This window comes from Aricia agestis, chromosome 2, assembly GCF_905147365.1.
Source record: "Aricia agestis chromosome 2, ilAriAges1.1, whole genome shotgun sequence".
Taxonomy (NCBI): Eukaryota; Metazoa; Arthropoda; class Insecta; order Lepidoptera; family Lycaenidae; genus Aricia; species Aricia agestis.
In genome coordinates this window covers 6276947-6301007 of record NC_056407.1, presented here as the reverse complement: position 1 = coordinate 6301007, position 24061 = coordinate 6276947, and the positions used below count along the sequence as shown (strand labels likewise).

The 24061-nt window shown below is 36.0% G+C and overlaps 2 protein-coding genes across 3 annotated transcripts; one reads left to right on the top strand and one right to left on the bottom strand.

The window, feature by feature from the left end:
• Positions 1-244: 244 nt before the first annotated feature.
• On the bottom strand, positions 245-1495 carry LOC121738294 (protein bcn92). The gene is made up of 3 exons (XM_042130263.1): positions 1349-1495; positions 798-918; positions 245-648 (listed from the first exon to the last, which is right to left on the bottom strand). Exons 1-3 carry the CDS (start codon positions 1435-1437, stop codon positions 592-594), a joined length of 267 nt encoding a protein of 88 aa, XP_041986197.1. The 5' UTR covers positions 1438-1495; the 3' UTR covers positions 245-591.
• Positions 1496-2958: 1463 nt separating this feature from the next.
• Positions 2959-23101, top strand: LOC121738203. 2 transcript variants are annotated; one of them, XM_042130138.1, is made up of 9 exons: positions 2959-3121; positions 8107-8207; positions 10492-10664; positions 12176-13030; positions 13746-13920; positions 15866-16014; positions 16968-17142; positions 18717-18741; positions 22624-23101. In XM_042130138.1, the coding sequence occupies exons 2-9, from the start codon at positions 8116-8118 to the stop codon at positions 22693-22695; spliced, it is 1716 nt and encodes a 571-aa protein (XP_041986072.1). In that variant the 5' UTR covers positions 2959-3121; positions 8107-8115; the 3' UTR covers positions 22696-23101. The 2 variants fall into 2 exon arrangements, with proteins under 2 accessions (XP_041986072.1, XP_041986062.1); XM_042130128.1 differs by having other exon boundaries at positions 2959-3129.
• Positions 23102-24061: the final 960 nt, after the last annotated feature.

Here is a 24061-nt window from a genome sequence, read left to right as displayed (position 1 = left end):
TTCCCTTCCCTTCCCTACCCTCCCCTATTACCCTATTCCCTCTTAAAAGGCCGGCAACGCTCTTGCAGCTCTTCTGATGCTGCGAGTGTCCATGGGCGACGGAAGTTGCTTTCTATCAGGTGACCCGTTTGCTCGTTTGCCCCCTTATTTCATAAAAAAATAATAATAATAATAACTCTTGAATTATTAATAAGGGCATAATAAATTATGTGAGGTGAACTAAATAGAATATAAACACTACATGTTGATTACAAAACATATATATTTTTCAACAATCACAAAATACAACTACTGACATTTAAGTCTAAATATTTTTTTTAAACTAAAAATGGACTCATGGGCATATTTAAAAAGAATACTGTTCATATTATAATAATATCCAAAAACTTAACATTTGTTCATTTCAGATTCTATTGCACTACAAATAAAAATGTGTAAGTCACTTACTTGCTCATAAACATTTCTTGTTAAATATTAAATGCAACCACTTGAGTAACTGGCATTTTGAGTTTGCCATATTACGTTAGTTATAACTAAATCATTATATCTATATTGTGATTAATGTAAAACTATTAAAAGCTATTGCTTAAGTTACTGAATATTTTCGATTACTAGTTTCTCTGTTCTGAACATGTCTCCAATTACAACCTGAAAATCAACAAAATTATAGCACAACATACTTATTGAGAATGTTTCCAAAATAAAATATCTATCAGTAGTATATATAGCTTCTAATTTAAAATTTATTTTATGGCATAGAATAGTTTTTACTAAAGTTATTAATATGAAATACACACCTGTCTTTTTATAATTTCCAAATTTTGTTTTCCATATTCATATTCCTTAAGAATTTCTTTATTGTCGCCAATTGTTTTGTTACTTTTAAAAGCATCTCTAATTCTTCTCAAAGCATATGACCTATAAAGAAGTATAATTTTATTTTTAATATTAAATTAGTATGTAAGTACTTTAAAAGCTGCACACAAATAACATAGGCCTACGAAGTTATTTTGACATTTAGGTTATATACATACATACTACATAATTATTATATATGCTCTGAATGCTCAGATACCTTAGACTTTATAGAGTTAGTGAGAAAAATAATTTGAGCAAGTAAAAAGCTTGACACTAATTTTGGAATTTTGTCTGTTTGCCCCACACTGTCTGTTTTAACCGAACTACGAAGTTTGGTATGTTTATTGTTTTTTTCCTAATTCCTTACTCTTTTGTTACATACATGGATAGAAAAAATATTACAAAAACATGCAACAATAGGTAATGATTTTATATGGTAAATAGAGGTTATATAATTTAATGTAAAAATGTTGTGAAATAAAACACAAACCTGAAATTATAGTTTGGAAACTTTTGGGATTCTTTTAAAAGCGATTTATATAAAACTAGCACTTGGCTCTTTGTAACACTCGCGGACATTTTGTTAGATAAACTGTTTTTTTTTTGTATTGTTTTTCACTTGTTCGCCCAAATATTATAAAATTTGATAGGTAGGTACTTCAAAGTTCAAATGAAAATTGTAAATAAAACAAATTCCATTATACGCACAGATAATAGGCAAAATAATAGGTATATATAATAATTATACGCATAAAATGCCGGATATTTTTATTAAAACATATGAAATTATTGAATTTATGTGTTTTTATTTTTATAAAATACTATGCATTTAATTATAATAAGTAAAGGAAGCAAAAAGAAACCTCCGTGAGTAATTTGTATTCTGTGAAAGAAAACGTGAAATGAAACGAACTTTACTATTGCCATTTGCCAAACAACAAAAAAAATTGCCATTTGCCAATAAGTTTATGCCGCGGCCGCACATCACACATGCGTCTATCGTTTATCGTACTCGAAGCTTCGTGAATCGTGCTATGATGGTGATACATGGCCTATGGGCTATGTAATGGCCTATGAGACGATACCATTAGTCTTGATTAGACGATAGTCGATACACGCAGATCGTCCAATGGTATCGTTTTAAGCACGAGGCAGAGCTCGACAACTTGACAAAGCTTTAAATGAACGTGGCGAAAAGAAGAACTAACGCAGCCATCATACAAAAATGCCATTTTTTACATGTTTTTGACAGTTCTCTTTTACCAGCAGCGCCCCATCCACGTTCATTTAAAGGTGAACGCACACTTATCTTAGCCGAAAGAATGGAACGAGCCGAAAAAAAATTTTTTTGAATTCTTTTAATGAAAAAAATAGGCTACACCTCCCATATTCCAGAATAAAAATGCTAAATGAAAGCCCTTATTACATGGCAGTAAAAATATATAAAAAAAATATAAAACTAAACTAATTTCATTTACTATAAAATTAAAGAATTATTTAATTAAAAACTGTTTTTATTCCCTGGAAGATTTTCTTTCTAAAAATAATTATTAGGCAGTAGCAACAAAACTAATGTTAATAATAAAGTTCATAAAGTAAATTACTTCAAATAAGTACAATTCATAAATAATATAGTCCTACTATCCTATCCTACTTCCTACTAATATTATAAAGGCGAAAGTTTGTTTGGATGTATGGATGTGTGGATGTGTAGATGTGTTGATGTATGGATGTTTGTTACTCTTTCACGCAAAAACTACTAAACGGATTTTAATGAAACTTTACGATAATATAGCTTATGTACATCAGAATAACACATAGGCTACAATTTTAACCGACTTTCAAAATGGGGGAGGTGTTATGTTCATTTTCTTGTATTCAACGATTACTCCGCCGTTCATGTTATAAAATATGCGATTTCTAAAGTCATTAATATCATTATGTTCGTGGAAAAACAAATTTCCAACGTTTGTCTTTGCTTATATGTGTATAACATAAAAAAAACTGTGACATGTGTCAATTTTTTGACATTTGTTAATGTCAAATCTTGGTCAAATCACGAAATATACGGTACCTATCCGTCAAATCTTTATTGAACGAATTGTCAACTGTAAGCCGTTTGTGTTGTAAATATACGTAATACATTAGATATTATTGTAATTTAATCAATTTAATGTAAAATTTAGTAAAGAAAAGTTAAGTGTTAGTAATGAAATAAGGTGCTTTATTTGTGACGTAAAATATTTTAGTTGTATTCGATATTGTAAGTAGGTATGGAATTTCTTTTATGATAGGTATTTTACTTTACACTGGATACATGCTTGTTAATGAACTTTTAAACTGTCTATTGTATCTGTTATTATAACAAAATTTACAAAAGCTAACTTAGGTTAAATCAGATATTACATTGCACACGAAACTATCCAGAATAGTTTAATAGGTATCCTATTCCCAGGCAGTAATTTAAATCCAAACCGCGCAAACAGCATAATATTGTGTAAGAACTTAAAAAGTCATACATATTTACTTTCGCATGTGGGCTAGTAATTACTTAAACATTGTTTGAGTAATAAGAAGTACATATTGTTACATACTAGTAACACAGGTTTGTAGCATGGTTTGTAGTGTCCTTGAAAAAGATCACTTTTTAAAATGTTAAACTTTGTTTTAAACCTGCTTAAATCGTTCTTTAAAAAAAATAACTACAAAATATGATGACAGTTCTACATTTACCCTCCCACATGTTAACTTTTTTATGCACTTCTGAAGTCTCTTTTTAGGTTTTTACAAAATTGTTACTGTATAAAGGGCCCCCTAGACTATCACACGGTTTGATTCAAACCTTACGTGTTTTATGCAGCCGTTTGATGTCGGTTTGAACGTTTTGTCAAACGACACTGCACAGTTTGGTTCAATATGCGCTGTCCATCACACGTCTAGTACAACAAAATATAATTAAATTGTGAACACAAACATAAAAACATGTAACATAAACTTTTGAAATTTTGCACAGTCGTTTAGATGCTGATATAGACTAACATATTTGATATTATACGAAAACTGGACAGTTCTGAAAATATTACATATATACGCGTCGAATTGATAGCTTGTACTCCAAAGAATGGTACAAAGTTTGTTCAAATGTATCTGAACACAATCAAACAGCGCGTCAAACACAACAAAAATATGAAATTTCATCAAATGAGCTTCAAACATGTAAATGTTTGACAAACCATTCAAACTAGCTTTGTAAATGATCAAAATGGTTTGAGTCAAACCAAAATGTACGTGTTTGAGTCAAAGCGTTTGATCATCTCGGGGGCCCTTAACAGTTAATAACTTTGATCATTAAACAAGATAACAATGAAACATACAGCAACAGCAATATTTAGAACAAAATTCAAATAAAATGATTCACTCACTTGCAATACAAATAAACATTAAATGAAAATTGAATAAACCTTTTGGCACTTTGTGTAAATAATTAAAGTGTAGCAAAATATTATTTTATAATATATTATATGTGTATTCTGAGGCTGTTCATTTAGCAAGGTGAAACTAATAATATAGGCGGCCTTGAAACATACCACGTAAATGCTACACATAACATTAGCCTATTGTTACTCTGAAATGTTGTGAGGTAGTGCTAGTGTGTTACGGCATAGATCAGGGCCTGCCTCTCTGTTTCATACCTCTCTTTAGGGCAAAGCCCAAGGCTTAAAAAAAATTATCTTGTTTTTGTTCTGCTTTGTAATTAAAAGAAATGGAAGTAGGCAACTTTATCAACTGCTAATACATATGATAAAAAAATACACAACATAATAATGTTGCAACTTGTAACAATAAGTGGGCATGAAATATTATTTTTGGTTAAAAGGTTGAGAATAGCTGTCTGTAGATTAAGAAGACTAGCAACAGCACTGATTGTTTGATGTTAGGTCAAGCGGTCTAGCATTTTTTATAAAGTTCAAATTCTAAAACTACAAAGTCTTGTGCCAAAATTTATCACATAAAAACTGTTTTTCCAGCATAAAATTCATCCTATATCCTCTTCTGGAATTAAAAGTATCTACACAGTCTACACCCATCTAAATGTGTACAATAATTTTAGCTGAAATTAGTATTAGACATACAGACATGTATTATATTGGCCTTTACGTCCGTGTCAGACAATTTACGGCATGTTAGTCTATGTAGCAGCTCTTTTCATGGCTGTGCAAGTGTGCAAGCCGATACGTGAGCGACGTAGACAACCACAGTGACGACAAGAGAAATTACAGGTGGATTACCATCCACATACAGAACATAGATTTTGACTTTTCTGTTTTTTGTCTTTGAAGGATTGGAATCAGGCATCATCACAGAGTTTGCTACCCTTCATTATCCATTTGCGCCACTCTGCTCTGTTTTCCGCGAGCCTCTCCCAGTTGCGATGGTCTCCCAATTCCGAAAGCCATCATGACGCGCTTTGCACAATCTTTCAAGCGAAGTCACACCCTTCCCATATTTCTTTTAGCATTCACTACCTCGCTTAGCATGACGCGTCGTGGTGCGAGAGGGTTCTATTCTGTATACGTGTCCAAGCCATCGTAGACATAGCTGTTTCAGCAGTGCCGTCAAGCTAGGTAGCTGTTCTTTTTCTAGAACCCTCTCGTTGGTGACTCTGTCTTGTTATATCCTAACGCCTCCGTGGTCTAGTGGTATAGAGCGCGGCTCTTGACTCGGAGGTCGTGGGTTCGATTCCCGCGTTGGAAACATGTTATTTCCAAGTTTGGTTAGGACAATGCAGGCTGATCACCTGATTGTCTGACAAGTAAGATGATCCATGCGTCGGATGGGCATGTAAAAAGTCGGTCCTGCGCCTGAGCTCTCGCTAGTCGTGTCGGTTGTCCGTTTCACTGGGTTATGAGAGTAAAGGAATAGAGAGTGCTCTTGTGTACTGCGCACACACTTGGGCACTATAAAATTACTCCTGTGTAGCTGGCTTGGTTTCAATGAAACCGGCCACCGTCACCGAAACCGGTGTGGGAGCTATTATTATTATTATTATTATATTGTTATATCAAGCCCAAGATTTTGCGTAGGCAACGCATACAAAAATCGTTAACGACGCTCTTGTTTTGCACAGACATCTATAAATTATATAATAACTAGCTGTTGCCCGCGACTTCGTCCGCGTGGACTTTAGTTTATAGTTGTTCCCGTACATCGATTGAGTCGTTTACGCGCAAATCAGAAAATCATATTGTGTGGGAACCGCACATTTTTCCGGGACAAAATGCATCCTATGTTCTTTTTCGGGACTCAAAGTATCTTTATACCAAATTTTAGCAAAATGGGCCCAGCCGTTTACGCGTGATGTCGTGACCACGCGAAATAAAACGTTCCGCGCAGCTTCGCCCGCGTAAATTAGATATTTCACAGACAAATTAGTCCACAAAAAATAGCCTATGATGTTTCACGTAGTCTACCTCTTATCTGTGCCAAATAACAGAAAAATTGCTCCAGTAGTTCGTAAGATAAGCCCTTTCAAATAATTTCCCCGTTTTTATCACACTTTCCTCTATTTCTTCGCTCTTATTAGTCTTAGCTCGATAAAATATAGCCTATAGCCTTTCTCGATAAATGGGCTATCTAACACTGAAATAATTTTTCAAATCGGACCCGTAGGTCCTGAGATTAGCGCGTTCAAACAAACAAACAAACTCTTTCCAATTATAATATTAGTATAGATTGTATGAATAACAGAGTTCTTTAATAATTCTCATTATTCGTCACTAATGTACCATGATTATACAGCTAATTTAAATTCCTACTAATGAGCTTTTCTAATGATTAAGCATGACTCACATGGTTCACCATAAGGAGTGTTATCATGATTGTTGTGTGCGGTGTGCCGGTAAACAAGGAATGTTCCGCTGAAATTTGTTCTCGTTTGGGACAATATTCTTTTCTAAATAAAAATTAAAAACCTCATAGATATCTTGTCTTCTAATATTCGCATTTAGCCTTAATTTAAAGATTTTGGTGAAAAGTGCCTTTTTACCTTTAGCTTTAATGTATATTAATATATAATAAAGTTGGACTCTAACTGTTCATAAATAAACATTCTTCTTAAAAATTCTTATTATATAATTATTTTAAAGTGTCACTCACTTCATACTTGACTCATAAAGATGTATGTCACATACATGTAACATAATATTTAAATTAACTGTATTGAATTGAATTATGTAATTAGGCTTCATTTGTGCTAGGAATATTTAATAAGATTGATGCATCCATTTAAATCTATATTACCTATAATAATTTAAATAAGTACTTTTAAATTTATATTTATACTAGGGGTTGTGTGCGCTCATGCATTACAAGCACTCGTACAATGATATTCTATGTTACTAAATTGCACTCGTATATCTCATGGGGATGGGAACTGTACATTTTGTCGGGAAATAAACAACCATTAATATGTCCTATTCAGGTGGTATTCAGGTATTTAAATTATTACCAAATTTCTTAAGCGTAATTCGTAAACAAGTAACAGAAATTTCGAATATATGCCCAAAATCTGATTCCATCCTCCACTACTATGACAATTAAACTGGTAGTAAAATCGTTTGTTTTATCAACAATTATATTGTGTGGTGTAGAAAATGAGATAACATGAGATAGTCTCAATGTTTCCATTGTAGTTCTGTGTAAAGTTAACGCTTAGGTGCTTAGACAGTTTTACATAGTAATTAATATTCCCACAGTGTCGTGATCTCGATAATTAGAAACAATGACATCTTATTAACTCGCTCGTTAACTATATTTAAACTACGTGTTATTATTACGCCGACTCAGGATTTTGTTCTATGTAACATCTGAGAAATAACATAGCTATAACCTGGTTTTTCGAACACATAGAAATTCGGCCATTGACCTATCGCTGCGTGTCTCTCCCTCGCTCACGAATATTTAGCTATCTCGTCTTTACCGTTGTGTGACAAGTAATTAATATTATGTATCAATATTATCTCGTGGAAACAAAAGGGACAAGTTGTGATGATCGAAATCCTACATGTTCGGTATTCCTTTAAATATATCTTTAGTCTATACCAAGTCTTATAGTAAAGAAAATATTTACATTCCACATACCGTAGTAGCATAGAGCCGCATACAATCGCCATACTTTCATTGGATCACAGCCAAAAACCATAACCTAGCTTTTTTCGCCTCAGTCGGATAACTAAGGTTTTGTTTTAGCACCAATACATGGCACGCGATGTCCACCAGCAATGGGACGATGATGATGATGAAAGGTACTCAGAGGAGGATGCCGACGACACTCCCATATTGTCATACAGGTATGTATAGCTTTTTAAAAACGCAAGCGAGTTTCTGATCACATGGAGATGCCCAATTGCCCATACAATTATTATCCTAGTTAATGGAATCAGGCGTTACTTTGGGGAAATCCATAGCTTAAAATTTAATTTGTTATTATTTTTAGCAATATTCCGCGAAATAAACTTCCACCTTTAAACTGTAAATGAGTGAGTGTACGCATAGGCTGTACGCATGCCTATTCGTACACTCACTTATTTACTTAAAGGTGGAAGTTTATTTCGCGGAATATTGCTAAAAATAATAACAAATTAAATTTTAAATTATTATCCTTGCAACATCAGCAGGGCTCGATCTAAGGGGGAGGCAAGCCGGGCATTTACCTAGAGCGGCAAAAAACTAGGGGTGGCAAAATTTACTTATTTCTATCTTCCAAACTAACTATCCACCACATAAGTTTGAGAATTTTACCTTCCAACCAGTCAGGTGGGACAGTGGAAATATTTAAGTAAACTTAATTCCCCCCATTCTCAACAAAACTAGCTCATGCCATAAAATTGTGGTTTTCTGCGTCTAGAATGCTGTGGAAATGATCTTTGCCCGGAGCGCCAAGTAGCTAGATCAGGCCCTGAATTACATCAGTTTACTTCTAAAAAAATGTAGATACCATGACACAGCCGACTGAAATCAGAAATGTCCCCGTCGTCCACCATGTAAAGGATTTTGATTTTCTGGCACACGTATTATAAAGTCTACAAAGTACAAACTGTAAACATTTCGTTTTATTAGCGAAAGAAAAAAACAACCTTAGATTTCTTTTTGCCCCTAATAATAAATAGTGTAAGTATACTGTACTACTTTGTGTATAGTATAGTCGATAACCAGAAAGTCAATGGTGGGTGGAAGACATTAATTCTGTCTACTGCACGCTTGGTCTTACACAACAGCAAACAAACTAAGAGATGTAGGTAAATGATACATTGTTTACAATACACTGATGTAAAATTTTGCAACCGAAAATTACGTTGTTTACGTTTTATTGTCGTGTAACGTAATATGTTTGTAGTTGTTTAGGGTTCCGTACCCAAAGGGTAAAAACGGGAACCTATTACTTCTTCTGTATATATAGACTTCGATGTCTGTCCGTCTGTCCGTCCGTCTGTCTGTCCGTCTGTCCGTCTGTCTGTCTGTCTCCAGGCTGTAACTCAAGTACTGATATAGCTTGACTTCTGAAATTTTCAGAGGTCATGTATTTCTGGTGCATATGGTGGCGCTATAGCAACAAATACTAAAAACAAAATAAAGTTAATATTTAAGGGGGGCTTCCCATACCATAAACTTATAATATTATAAGTTTATGTCCCATTATACAACAAACGTTATTTTTTTGGTCTTTTTGGAGTAATCCATAATGGCAACATTAGACACTTCAAATTTTCACAAAATCCTCAATTATATGTGTACTTTAATACTAAATAATAAAATGAAAATTAAATAATTTAGGGGGGCTCCCATACCAAAAACACAAATTTTTCCTTATTTTCGCTCTATAACGGTACGGAACCCATCGTGCGCGAGTCCGACTCGCACTTGGCAGATTATCATGCATTCGCTTAAAAATTTTAGCGAACTGCGATGTTGTAAGGCCGTTTCTCCACCGCCGCGCCGCCGTCATCGGGACGTCACCGACAAACATTCAAATAATATACCGCTTTATGACCTAGTGGTAGGCTATAGGGCATAGGCTATAGGTTTCATTTACGCTACAACCAAGCAGCGGTGGCATGGGTCGCTAGACAAAATGAAAACTATATAAGTATTATATAATGCTAACTTGCTTAGTCATACTGAGTCTAACATTTCATGTCTATGAGTCTGAAAAGTTTATTTAAAACGTTTTGCATTGATTAGTCACGGGCAGGCGTATTTGCGTTCAATTAGCATGCTTTGTCGAGACCTAGCCATGTACTGTGTCCTTCATTCTTAACATACGTTAAAACCTGATATCGAGTTGAATCGCGAAGTCAAGTAAAACAAGTCCGAGAGGACGGAATTTTAGTAAAGTTTTTTTAAGCTTTTTACAATTATTGTTTCTATGGCACTGTAGCTGACGCAGAACCAATAATTGTGTTTTGATTTCTTTTCAATTTCAAAATAAGAAAAAAATTGTTGTTATAATTTTTAGATATGTATTTTATTATGCGAGACAAAAGTTACAGATGTAACGCAAAGCCTTTATGTTCTAACGCCTAAACCTTCCTTAGTCTTCCATTCAAGCAGTGATAGTAACCCAATAATTTTCAGATACGACAAGCAAAAGAGATGCACATATACGCGCGATGGGAGGCCAGAGCGAGAGAGGAGATGGGCGGTGACGCTGGTGGCCAAGTGCTCTCTGTTCAGCACCGCGATGATACTGTTCTGCGTGCTCATGTACATACCTGTTTATAATAGAGCCAATGAACAGTTGCCTAAAGGTGAGAAGGGCGAAACGATAACAATAAATAGCAATAAGAATCTTCTTATATATAAAAATGGATTTTCAAATGTGTTAGTCGCGCTATAACTCGAAAACGGCTGAACAGATTGGGCTGATTTTAGTCTTAAAATATTCGTAGAAGCCCAGGGAAGTTTAAAGTGACACGAAGTTCACCGGGACAGCAGGTAAATATTAAATAGCAATCTGACTATCAAACAAAATTACTCGCAGATCTACAGGTGTAACAAAACTTAGTGATAATACTTTAGGGTGTGTATGTGTCCCTTATAAAGAGTTCACTGTGAAGTAGCAGTGCTGAAAGACTAACATTTTTTTTGTTTGAGATATGTATCCAGGACATTGGACAAGCGCCCCAGCGCGAGGAGTTTTCTCATACAAAAGCTTTAAAAAGTTGCTGTATCAACGCTGCTACTTTTACAATGAACTCCATACAGGGGACCTATACACATCATAATTCCTAAAGTATTATATCACTTAGTTTTCTTGTTTTTATAAAAATACTAGCTGTCCCGGCAAACGTTTCTTTGCCATAAAAAGTATTTCGCCCAGATTATTTTATTGAAGTGACTACATAAGTATGTCGCCATGGCTACGTCCATCGCTATCCCGTCGCACAAACAATGGTCGCCGTCAGTCTCGAGTTGTAATAATTTACTATTATTATTCAACAAATACACTTATCAATATAAAAAGTACCCAGTAGCCGATTATCAGACCTACTGAATATGCATATAAAATTTGGTAAAAATCAGTAAAGCCGTTTCGGAGGAGTACGGTGACTAACATTGTGACACGAGAATTTTATAAATAAGATATTAATCAGTTAGCTATGATAGTTCAACAATACTATTTATGAGTATTTATGTAATTAGAACAAAACATTGAGAGACCAGCTATAATTGTTTGGAAAAAATATAAAATGACATAAATTATTACCCGTATCCGTGTGCTAAGCCGCTTACAGTGTGCAGAGTGAGTTGTATGTAATTGGATCGGATCGGATTTGTTGTTACGTGGTCCGCGTGGTCCGCGCCACGCTTTAGCGTAGGTAGCACTTTAAGAGGATCACTTAGATTTAGACCTATTACGTCGGTTCGCCTCAACTGCTTTGCAGATTTGAACTCTATAAGTTTTATATTCATACATCATTATATATTATGTAGTTATGAAAGCAGTCCAACGACTTTCTTGATTAGAAAACTTACTCAGAGACCTTTAATTGTTACCTACTTAACTTTAATTACATTTTACTCTTTTTACAAAACTCTTCATTAAATTAAAGTCATACTTCATAGTCCACACGCAAGCACTCATGCGTCTGCAGATAAAAATATTGTGTTTTTATTATTTTAGGAGAAAGTATAGTGGCAATATAATTTCACATAACGTCTCTTGCGGCTGGACCACAAAACACACTTTCCGCACTTTCGAATGCCATTGTACTGTTATGGTCATGGGTATTTAAATTTAATGGTATCATAATTTCAGTTGCCGTAGCGGGGTGGTCGATACACACAAACAGAGATACGAGGATATACGTTCAGCCGGAGAACGTCACGGCTATACACGAGCCGAAGGACGTGTGCTCGAGAAGCGATAGAAGTAAAAAGAACAAGCTGTTCCTCCTCATCGTGGTCTGCTCCGCGACCGACAACTTCGAGCAGCGAACGGCGATTCGCGAGACGTGGGGGAGCTACGACCACTACCTCCGCAGCGGGAAAATCTTCAACGTTACCCGCGACAAATACAAACACTACAACTACTCATACGATCTGTACGATGAATCTCATAGGAATTTAAGCGTAGCTAGGTATAGAAGAGACATATCGGGCATAGGCGGGCTGCTGCCGGAGCTGGCGCGGGCGCTCTCGAACAATTTAGATAAGGACGAGCAGCCCGAGCAGCGGTTCGACGAGAAAGACGACAAGGACGACATGCTGTCCGAGTTCGACATGAACAAGGAATTGGGCGACGAAGCCGAAGAAGCCGCCACCGACTTCGACTACGACTACGAGTCTAACATCATGAAAATCCCACCCAAGGGCTACGAAGACAACCCGAATTTGGACAGCGTGTTGAACCTACTGAGAAACGCCAAGGATTTCCCCAAAAAAGAACTTCTAGAGGAGGAGGCGATCAGCGACGATAATGTAGACTTCAAACTGGTGTTCCTTCTCGGGCAGCCGACCCAGGACAACGATACGGACGTCCAGGGCAAAATTGAGGAGGAGGTGGAGAAGTACGGGGACGTCATACAGGAGGGCTTCCTGGACTCCTACAATAACTTGACGCTGAAGTCCATCATGATGCTGAAGTGGGTCACCAACAACTGCGATCACAGCGGTGAGTACGTAACGTCCGTACACTACATAGAGGGTAGGGTTGTCAGCTCGACAAACGTAGGATCCGGAATTGGTAAGTTTTGGCAGGACACGCGGGTTGGTGATCAAGGGTCAATTCAGACCGCAATGCGATGCGCAATTTTGTATGGATTTGATAGACTTCAATTGCGTGAGACGTCATGCAAACCTGAGCAATACAAAATTCAGGATTTGCTCATATTTTATGTCTCTCATTACTCATATTAATAACTGCTCACTGCTCTGTCCAGTGTTCAGTCAATTGTATGTTGAAAACAAAATTAATGTTAACGCAAATCTTGCCGAATTCTAGACATGTTTTAGAAACGGTATCCAGCAGGTAAATTTTCACCTACTTTTGACTATTGCTAAGCTTATAAGCTGCATGTAGAAAACCTTCCGAAAAAACGAGCCAGTATTTTTTTGGCAATTATTTATGCGTCATCCAAAAAACCTAACTGTGGCAACCAAATGGCAACCCTAGCTAACTAGCTATTTGGTGGCCACTAGCTATAGTTAGAAAGTGAAGAAATTAAAAAGTGGCAACACGTAGTGTCATCCCTTTTTTCTTAGATTGATTTGAAAGGGATGACACTACGATGTTGCCACTTTTTAATTTCTTCATTTTTTTGACAGACTATTTACATCGCCTGGCAGCCCTACACACGGAAAACTGTTTCATGCGTTATTCGTTCCAGTTCGATACATATTGAAGACGGATGACGACATGTACATCAACATTCCCCAACTGGTGGTGAACCTGCGCAACCGGTCCAGGGTACACGACGAGACCAAGCCGGGCAAAAAGGAGTACCTGCTCATCGGGGACCTCATATGCGGCGCTAAGCCCGTGCAGGACGCGAACAATAAGTGGTGAGCCGTGAGGTTACAAACATTATTTTTAGAATATTCGTGATCTCTCCCACGAAAGGGGCGAAGCGAAGGTTAAGTCATCAGCCTAAATAATATTTGGTTCACTCTTGAGAGGGTGCTTCGATCTCGATCAAAACATTCATAATATTTGTCGCGAACACTCTTATGGTTAAGAGTAACAATGTAAGAAACCCGTTTATTAGCGAGCGTTTTGATAATATCCTATTTTCAGTCACTACGAGGGCTGCTATTTATGTATCCGGAATTAAAAAAAGAAACAAACATATATCATTTAATATGGTTTTATTGCTTTTCAAAATATTCGCCGCGATGATCGACACACTTTTGCATACGCTGGAACCAATTTTCATAGCACTTTTTCCATTCTGATTGAGGTATCTCCAAAACGTGCATTTTGAACGCATCAACAGCCTCTTCGCGGCTCGAAAAACGTTGACCACGTAATTTGTTCTTCGCGTATGGAAATAAAAAGAAATCGTTAGGTGCCAAATCAGGGCTGTACGGCGGATGACCAGTCAATTCGATCTTTTGACCCTCCAAAAACTGAGTTGTTTCAGCTGAGGTGTGACAGCTAGCATTGTCGTGATGTAATATGATTCTGCGTTGTCGGTAGTCCTTTCTTATTTCTTCAAAGACTTCTGGTAAACAAATGGTTGTATACCATTCAGAATTAACCGTTTTACGATTCTCTAATGGCACTGTAGCCACATGTCCATTAATTCCAAAAAAACAGGCGACCATTTGCTTCAAAGTACTTTTTGCACGAGTAACTTTTGTTGGTTTCGGCTCATCTTGGAACACCCACACCGTTGACTGTTGTTTAGTTTCGGGGTCATATGCATAGATCCAAGATTCATCACCTGTGTAGATATTATAAACGGCTTTTGACGTACCACGGTTGTATTTTTTATCATTTTTTTGCACCAATCGACACGAGCCCGTTTTTGATCGATATTGGTCGTATATGCTCGTCATACTTATGCCTAAGGACGCCTCTATCTCGCGATATGTAACATGACGATCACGCATTATTAGTTCCCGCACAGCATCTATATTTTGTGGGACAACAGCTGTTTTTGGGCGACCTTCTTTATTTTCATCCGTGAGCATAGACCGCATACGATTAAACTCACTGTACCAGTGATAAACAGTGGTTTTTGATGGTGCTTCATCTCCAAAAGTTGCGGTGAGTTGAATAAAGCACTGTTGTTGATTTAGCCCACGCCGAAAATCGTAGTAAATCATTGCACGAAAATGTTCACGCGTTAAATCCATGGCAAATGAAGACACGCAATTTTCAAAATGACGCCACAATGGAAAAATAATTGACAGTCACATGAAACAAAATGTATTCTTCAACCAAAGAGTTCTATTTTCAAATGTTGTAATTACTTTTTAAATATTGTTCTTGTAAGTGGCCAGTTCCGGATACATAAATAGCAGCCCTCGTACAATACATTTTGAAGAGTGGTTATTTCGATCGGAGATTGCAAATAATTCATGTAGTACCCAAATAATAGGTTGGGGAAAAAGTATTTTCGCATTATAGTATGTATGAACTTTTGTCATAATATCTCTTGCGCTATACCAATTGTATTTTGGTATCATTGAAAAGTTTTAATTTTACAGAAGACAATTCCAAATTCAAATTAGGTAATGAAAATGAGTGATTCTAATGAAGAAATTCGATACATTTTAAAATTTTATTACAAAAAAGGTAAAAATGCAACACAAGCCGCGAAAAAAAAGCGATTTATGGACCTAATGCAGTATCTGTGAGAGTAGCGCAAATTTGGTTTAAGCGTTTTCAATTCGGAAATTTTTTGATTTACACGTTTTGTTAAATATTTTGTCCAGAATCCGTCCGTCCGTTCGTCCGGCTCAATCAAGCAGTTTGCTTATCTTTTTGCTTCCCTCAATCCAGGTACAGTCCCCGCTACATGTACAACGGGCGCGTGTACCCGCACTACCTGTCCGGCACCGGCTACGTCATGTCCGCGGACACCGCGCACGCGCTCTACGACGCCGCGCTGAGAACACATTACTTCCACTTGGAGGATATCTATATCACTGGTAAAGTATAATGAACTTGACACGCTGCCGCGTGATGACGACGAGATACATCTCAAAGTCAAGTACTTGTACGATCCACAGATCGTACAGTATATAATTTTTTTTATGAAAAAAGGGGGCAAACGAGCAAACGGGTCACCTGATGGAAAGCAACTTCCGTCGCCCACTCGCAGCATCAGAAGAGCTGCAAGTGCGTTGCCGGCCTTTTAAGAGGGAATAGGGTAATAGGGGAGGGTAGGGAAGGGAATAGGGGAGGGTAGGGAAGGGAATAGGGTAGGGGATTGGGCTTCCGGTAAACTCACTCACTCGGCGAAACACAGCGCAAGCGCTGTTACACGCCGGTTTTCTGTGAGAACGTGGTATTTCTCCGGTCGAGCCGGCCCATTCGTGCCGAAGCATGTCTCTCCCACGTATAAAACTCCCACATATACGACATGACATAAATAATCAAGAGTATTTTTTTATGTACTTGTATATTTTGACATACGACATAATGTCAGAGGGATATTAAAGGGCCCCCACACAAAACTGCGAAATCGTATCGTATCGCAAATATCTGCGACAAAACTCATAATAAAAATGACATTGCGATGCGAATTCGCAGTTATGTGTAGGAGCCCTAAAACTTGACCCATGTATGTGTATGTACTGTCACTGTTGTGCAGGCAACAGGCTTATACGTTGTAATGAACGTAATTAATAATTCTTCTCATAATAAAATGAAGAGGTGATGATCATATCTCTACTTAACGCTCATTTAGGTTAATAAATGTCCTAAATTAATGTTATTCTTTTATAACCATGATAATATCTCATTTTCTCGTCCCGAAAAAAGAAATATGATGGTTTTCTCATCACAAAAATTTAGTTCCGGAACAATAAACGGATTTTGGTATAACAGAAGCTGCAGGCAATCTCAAAATAAGTGAAACAATTATATTTTCTACCCTCAGGTTTGTGCGCGGGTCGGGCGTCACCGCGCATCACGCCGCGCGACGAGCCCGCGTTCTCGTACTCGGTGTCGAGCGACGAGTGCGCCCCGCACGCGCACATCTCCACGCACCGCGTCGCGCCGCCGCGCATGCGCGAGATACAGCGCAGACTGCTCACAGACAAGTTCGTCGATAGGTACGTTTAGCGTTCACAAAGTATTTTAGCCAATGCCTAGTGACTTTCAGGCATACCTTAGGGTCAATTCAGACCGCAGCGCGACGCGTAGATCCTACTAATATTTTAAAGGCGAAATTGGATGTATGTATGTATGGATGTATAGTATGGATGTTTGTTACTCTTTCACGCAAAAACTACTGAACGGATTTTAATGAAACTTTACAATAATATAGATTATAGCTCATACATCAGAATAACACATAGGCTACAATTTTCACCGACTTTCAAAATGGAGGAGGTGTTATGTTCGTTTTTTAATGTTTAACGATTACTCCGCCGTTTGTGAACCGATTTTCAAATTGTTTCTTTTGGTGTATAGGTTATCATCCCAATTTGGTACCATATTATTCATAAAAGTGGTGAATGCTGATGATCCATAAGAAATCGAGGGAACTCCTCAAAATATATGTGGAAACAACTGGTGAATTCGGTTTCGTTAGCAGTATTCTAAGCATACTCGTATTATGCTAACCAACAAGTAAAATTTTGCACCAAGGTGTACCACGGTTCGGAAGGTGCTGAGAGAACTCCTGACTCTTTATAGATACAAGTTTGGGAGTTTCGACGTTGTTTTAAGAACGGAAAGCATATAGCTACTGTTACACCCTATATTATTTCGTTAGGGTAACTAGAATGAGTGTTCATAAATAAAATCCTTTTGCTAACTGGATTACGTTTATTACGCAAGCGACCACTTGGGTTGCTGCACCAAGAACACACTAATATTTTACATGTTAGTTCACCACATGCATCGAACATCGATATAATATAACGACACATGATCACATCGATATATTATAATACAATATATCGTGTCCCCACACTACTATTCAACTTATATGAATCATCATCATCACTACCATAATCCCATATGGAACCATGTATCGTCCCATTTTAACCCTATTATTGGTATTTTTCATAGTCTTTTATTATATTATATCACTTAAACCGCGGGTAAGACCGCGGGGCACAGCTAGTGCATTTATAAATTTGTATGGATTTAACAGATTTGCTCACGCAATTGAAATCTGTCAATTCAGTACAAATTTAGAAATACATCTATGCGTCACGTTGCGGTCTTAATTAAGATTTAGTGAATTAACACTCGAATGTAAGTCGCTGCATGTCGCGTACCTTAAGGTCGCTTCTACTGTCATGCGTATTATCGCCCGTGCGCGAATCGCATGCAATTTAATATCATTTCTTTGCTTTTCCTGTATGCGGGCAACGCGCGCGGCCAGGAGAATGTTGTCACCCGCATGCGGACCAGTTCCCCGCGGCGGGCGATAACACGCACGACAGGAAAAGCGCCCCTAGTGGTATGCTTGAAAGTCACTCGATGGCCGATACATGCTGCGTACCTTATTGCTATGGTTGAATGTCACTCGCTGCATGCGATACGATATCAGATATCGGTGCGATAAAACATATAATATCGTTTGTCAAATCAATTTTTTATGCATTTTTTGTTGTACTTATTTTTATTTTTTATACTAATTGTTATAAATTATAATATATCTATTTGTTCACAGATGTGAAAGGATACGATTAACTCAGGTAAGGAAGGACAGACTGCGACCGAAAACGAAGAAGAAAAAAATTAAGTTCAGGTCATAGCTATGGAATTTAGGGACCTATATTTACATACATATTATTGTAGATAGCGATTTTAGAAAAATTCAAGCTCAGATGCTAGCTTGGTAGGATTATTGGAACAAATTTAAAATTCTTAAAAAATGGTCTTTTGTTACAGGCCACAATTATTTATCTTGTGTACCGTCCATTCTAAAAATAAATAGTTGTTAATAAAATAAAGATGGCGGATAGCTGCGAAAATGGTAGGCGCGAAAAAATTATAAAGTTCCTTTTTTAATTTCTGACTCATGGTCATCATGGCATCCATGATCCAAATCCAAGATTCGTTTTTGATTGATTTCCTAAATTCAAAATATTTGTGATAGGTAGGTAGGTAATAATAGAATTTATATGAATAATCAACATCCCATGTATTTCAAATGAATCTCTTTTTTGAACTTTTAATTAGTTTGTACGTAGATACTCGGTAGCTAGTAGTGTAACACTTTAATGTGTCTTTTTTTGCTTAAGAATAATTTTAATCATTCTTATTAATTTTTGTCGGTTAAAATTTTCGTCTTCCGTAGAAAATTTTAATAATTTTTCGCCTCATAATATTATGATTAGGTATCTAGTTTGTCTCTGGCTTTGAATACAATTTTTAAGATATATGATATGTGGGGCCCGATATAAGCTTGATATTTACATCGAATAGTTATATCCTACCTTGGATAAGACAAGGGCACAAATGCTTTAAAAAATGTTCAGCACTCATGCCTTTGTCTTCCCGAAGGAGCGATTCTATAAAGATATTTTAAATTTTAAAAACTAAAAAAGCAGTTGTCTTTTGCAATTATTCAAATTTATGAGCCATTCGTCAATATAATTATTAATAGTGACTTTGGGCAAGTAGTCGTATCAATCGAGCATAAACTGGTTTTTTTAGTAACTAAAATAATTCATAGGTCAGTGAAATAGCAGCTCGTCCGTGGTAGTCTTATCTCTTTTAGTAATATTTTATACATTTAAAGAACAATATATCGATACGTTCAATATAGTGAGTATGCTATTAATTCGGGTAAGGGCTAGTCGCTAAGGTTTTGTCGTAGACTTAGAAAAATGGGCGTAGCGTTCCCTATCCAACTAGAAGTAAAAGGACAGGAATGAGATGAAGCGAACTGCAGCCAATAGTTGTCTTTGTCTTTAATTCAACATACCTACAAGACAGAGTATTGGCCGCTCGGTCGCTTTCTCGCTTTCTTTCTTTCTAGCGTGTGGTCAATTTCATACGAGTATTCGCTTAATACATTTCTCTAAGTCTATGGGTTTCTCGAACGGTGTGATATTTGTTTTTGTGCCATGGCGTGGCGAGAGAAAATTATATTGACTTACGAACGAAAACTTAATTAAGAATTTTATCGCTTGTTAGTGTTGAATCATTTTATATTTATGGTAAGTTAAAGTTAAGTAAGCTTTAAGCTTTGTTAGTTAAATATCAATGAATTACTTATTTCAATTTTAATGTAAGCAATTCTTATATATCAGTTTGTTACTTAGGGTCAATTCAGACCGCAACGCGACGCGTAGATGCATTAAGAGGGCGACTAAACCAAAAATCAAACATCGTCCTTCTCTCTTCACACTTACGCCCGTCTTTCATATGCCAGGTTAAAAAGGACGACGCGGAATCATCGCCAAGTTAGTTTTACTATGAATAAAAGACGAACTATAATGATTATGAAAAAAGTATTTTGAGCAAATTTAGGTTTTATAAATGCCTTTTTAGATATTAAAAAATATTAAAGACAAGATAACAAACTTCGAAGATTCAAGTAAAAATTTTTCTAAAACATCAAGGTTTTTTGTAAAAAAAAAAAAACTATCGAGCATTTTTTCAGTAATCGTGTTTTCATCTTGAGCATTTAATCTTCATGAACTGAAGTTACTTGTGTAAAAAAAAACAGTTTTCTAGACCTTACAGACTTTGAGATCTAGGTTTTAGTATGTAGTCAAGTTAGGGTCAGGTCCATTCTTAATTCTAAATTTGTATGGATTGAACAGATTTGTAAGACGTCTCACGCAATTGAAATCTGTTAATTCAGTACAAATTTAGAAATACATATACGCGTCGCATTGCGGTCCGAATTAGCCCTAATGCATGCTTATGGTTTTTAAAGATGACTCGAATAAAATCAATAAGTAATTAGAATCAAACATTAGATGATTTTTAACATTTCATTAAATTCTTGTTCAGAAATATAAATATCATAGACAATAGCTGTTTTAGTGTCCGAATTTTTTATTAAGGAGTGTGTGATGTGTATTGTATGCAAAAATAAGAGAAGAATGCTATGTTGTAGTTATTTTTTCATAAAAGTATCTAGGTAATTGGCACAAATGTCAAAAATCTTGGTGCTTCATAATGCTGGTTTCAGACTACGCTTTACTATAATAGCATATAGTATTATATCTCATATCACAAGAATATCGCGCACCATACATTGTTATGAAGTATGAACACGTTCACAACTTCACACTGTACTGTACTATATATTATTGGCTTGCTATACGCTATGTATGGTGCGCGATATTCTTGTGCTATGAGCTATATACTATATGCTATTATATTATAGCATAGTCTGAAACCAGCTTTAACATATGACATTTTGCTTCGATAGATTTTTAGTACGGGTAGGAATATTTTTGAACTTTGGTTCAATAAGACGAATAATACAAATCAAAACTTGAACAAAGTCGGTGTCACCAATATAATTTAAAAATCGATATATACTTAATTTATAGTTGAACTGTTATTTTTCAATAGTTATGAGAATATGTGTACATAATAATATACAGTGCGTACGTCGTGCGTGCGAATGCGTGCAGTGCGCAATCTATTTTGCGTTCTCACACGCATGATGATCACAAACTTTTGGTTATGGCAAACCCAATATTCTTTGATTTTACGTAGTTAATGAAGTAACGTGATATTAGTATTTAGTACCTTTTATGATATTTTTCCCGTTATTTTTTTATAATAGTTGTACCTATATCAAGTTTTTTTTTCTATTAGTAGTAGAACAATGTAGTCGGGTAAATATGGGCATGATTTTAATTATTTTTTTACAAATAAATTGATCTGATTTTTATAAATACATAATCCAATTATTATGTATTTCGGCAGCTATTTGTCTATTGCATGTCGCGTTAAGCTCGTTGTTTATTTGTTAATGGGCTTAATTTTTTACACTATATTATTGTTTACCCATTTTGTTTGTTTTGTCTTTTTGTATTGTGTTGTTTCAGAATAAAGTAATATTGTATAATATAATTTACTGTCTTATTTTACCTTTCATCTATATCATTTTAGTTTGTTCTTTGCTGTATTGTAAAAATGTTTTTTTAGTTTTTACAAATTTTACACTTAAAACAAATCAAATCATACAACAGTGGGCTATTATTAAAAAGATGTAAATAGTTTTTTCTGCATGCGTTGCTGATCATATTGTAATATGTCTATGCAAATAATGTTTTGAGCGCTATCATTATTTATCTCTACGGATTCCATAGCTATACGATGCGATGCGAGTACATAATAATATTAAATAGTAGGGTCATCACATAAAGTATAACCAAGGAACTAAAATCCTTGCCATGTTGTAAATATGCTTTAATAACATCTGTTCATTTCTTTTATTTAAAAATAGCAAGTCATCAAACTTTGAATAGCACAAACATAGTGACTTATTATATAATATAGTTTATTGCAAAGTTATATTAGCTATGTTTTGTAGGCCTCGATACGTAGTCTTAATATTTATGTTGCTTATTTTTTTCATTTGCTTTTTTCTGCATTCTTTTCAGATAAAACAGGGTCAGAGTCGAATGTTCATAGTATACAAGTACCTGCGTTTGCTCATTTCAAACCAATGCTAAGGACACGAGGTAACTGCACGAGTAGAAGCAGCTACCACAGATCATGGGATATAGAATTTTATTTTATTGTACAATCAAACAAGTTTAAGCTCGATCAGGTGTTTCAAAAAATTGCTTGGCATACATGTTCACGCTTGAAAACTTTGAGCCTAAATGGTCGAACGAATGGTAAACTGGTCGAACAGAAACGTTGCTGATTATACAAATAACCTCGTGTAAATATTTCAAATATTATTTTTGTAGTATAGCCCCAGTTCAGACACAGCGGGAACCGCACAGCTGAGCCCTGTGCGGTTCAATACAAATGCTTAAAAAAATCTGTGTAATAAGCACGAGAATCTCGAAATTCAACAGGTGATTTAAGCAAGGGAGCCGCGCTATTTTAGCACGGAAACCGGTGATTTAAGCAAGGGAGCCGCGCTATTTTAGCACGGAAACCGGTGATTTAAGCAAGGGAGCCGCGCTATTTTAGCAAGGAAACCGGTGATTTAAGCAAGGGAGCCGCGCTATTTTAGTACGGAAACCGGTGATTTAAGCAAGGGAGCCGCGCTATTTTAGTACGGTAACCGGTGATTTAAGCAAGGGAGCCGCGCTATTTTAGTAGGGAAACCGGTGATTTAAGCAAGGGAGCCGCGCTATTTTAGTACGGAAACCGGTGATTTAAGCAAGGGAGCCGCGCTATTTTAGCACGGAAACCAGTGATTTAAGCACGGTACCCGGTCGGTTTCTGCTGTGTCTGAACTAGCCCCTAGTATTCGATGTGCCCACCGCCCTGTATGTATCGCGTCGCATCGGATCGTGCTCAATTATTATTAATCTGTCATTTTATGTGTAACTACATCTTTACCTGTCAGTTGTCACCCATTTTGTAACGTTTACTAACTACTTGTTGTATTCCTTTTATTATTCGGTATTTTGTTAAAGTTTTTAAATTTATGAAAAGTTTTTTTAATCTTTTTTATTGCTTCTTTGTGATCTAAAAATTGTACTTATTCAAAGATATATTTTTATGAAAATATTTAGTAAAAATGTTGTTCCTTTATAGCCATGAGTTATCGCCAAGTAAAAAACATTATTTGAATGCAAGTTTTACAATTAATATTTACTATATTTTGTGCCAACTATCAATGTGATTAAATGTAACTTGAACAGTTGAAAAAGTGTAGATGTTGATGAAATTTCAAAATTTGAACAAAGTTCATAAGTTATCGAATCAAACAATATCTCATAGTAAAATAATGAAAGGAATTATGATTAAAAAATATATAAAAATATAATGAATTGTTATGAGCCTAAATACAGCTTTATCTAAATATAAGGTATAACTCGTTTTCTGAAATTATTTTTACTATAACTTGATGCCTAT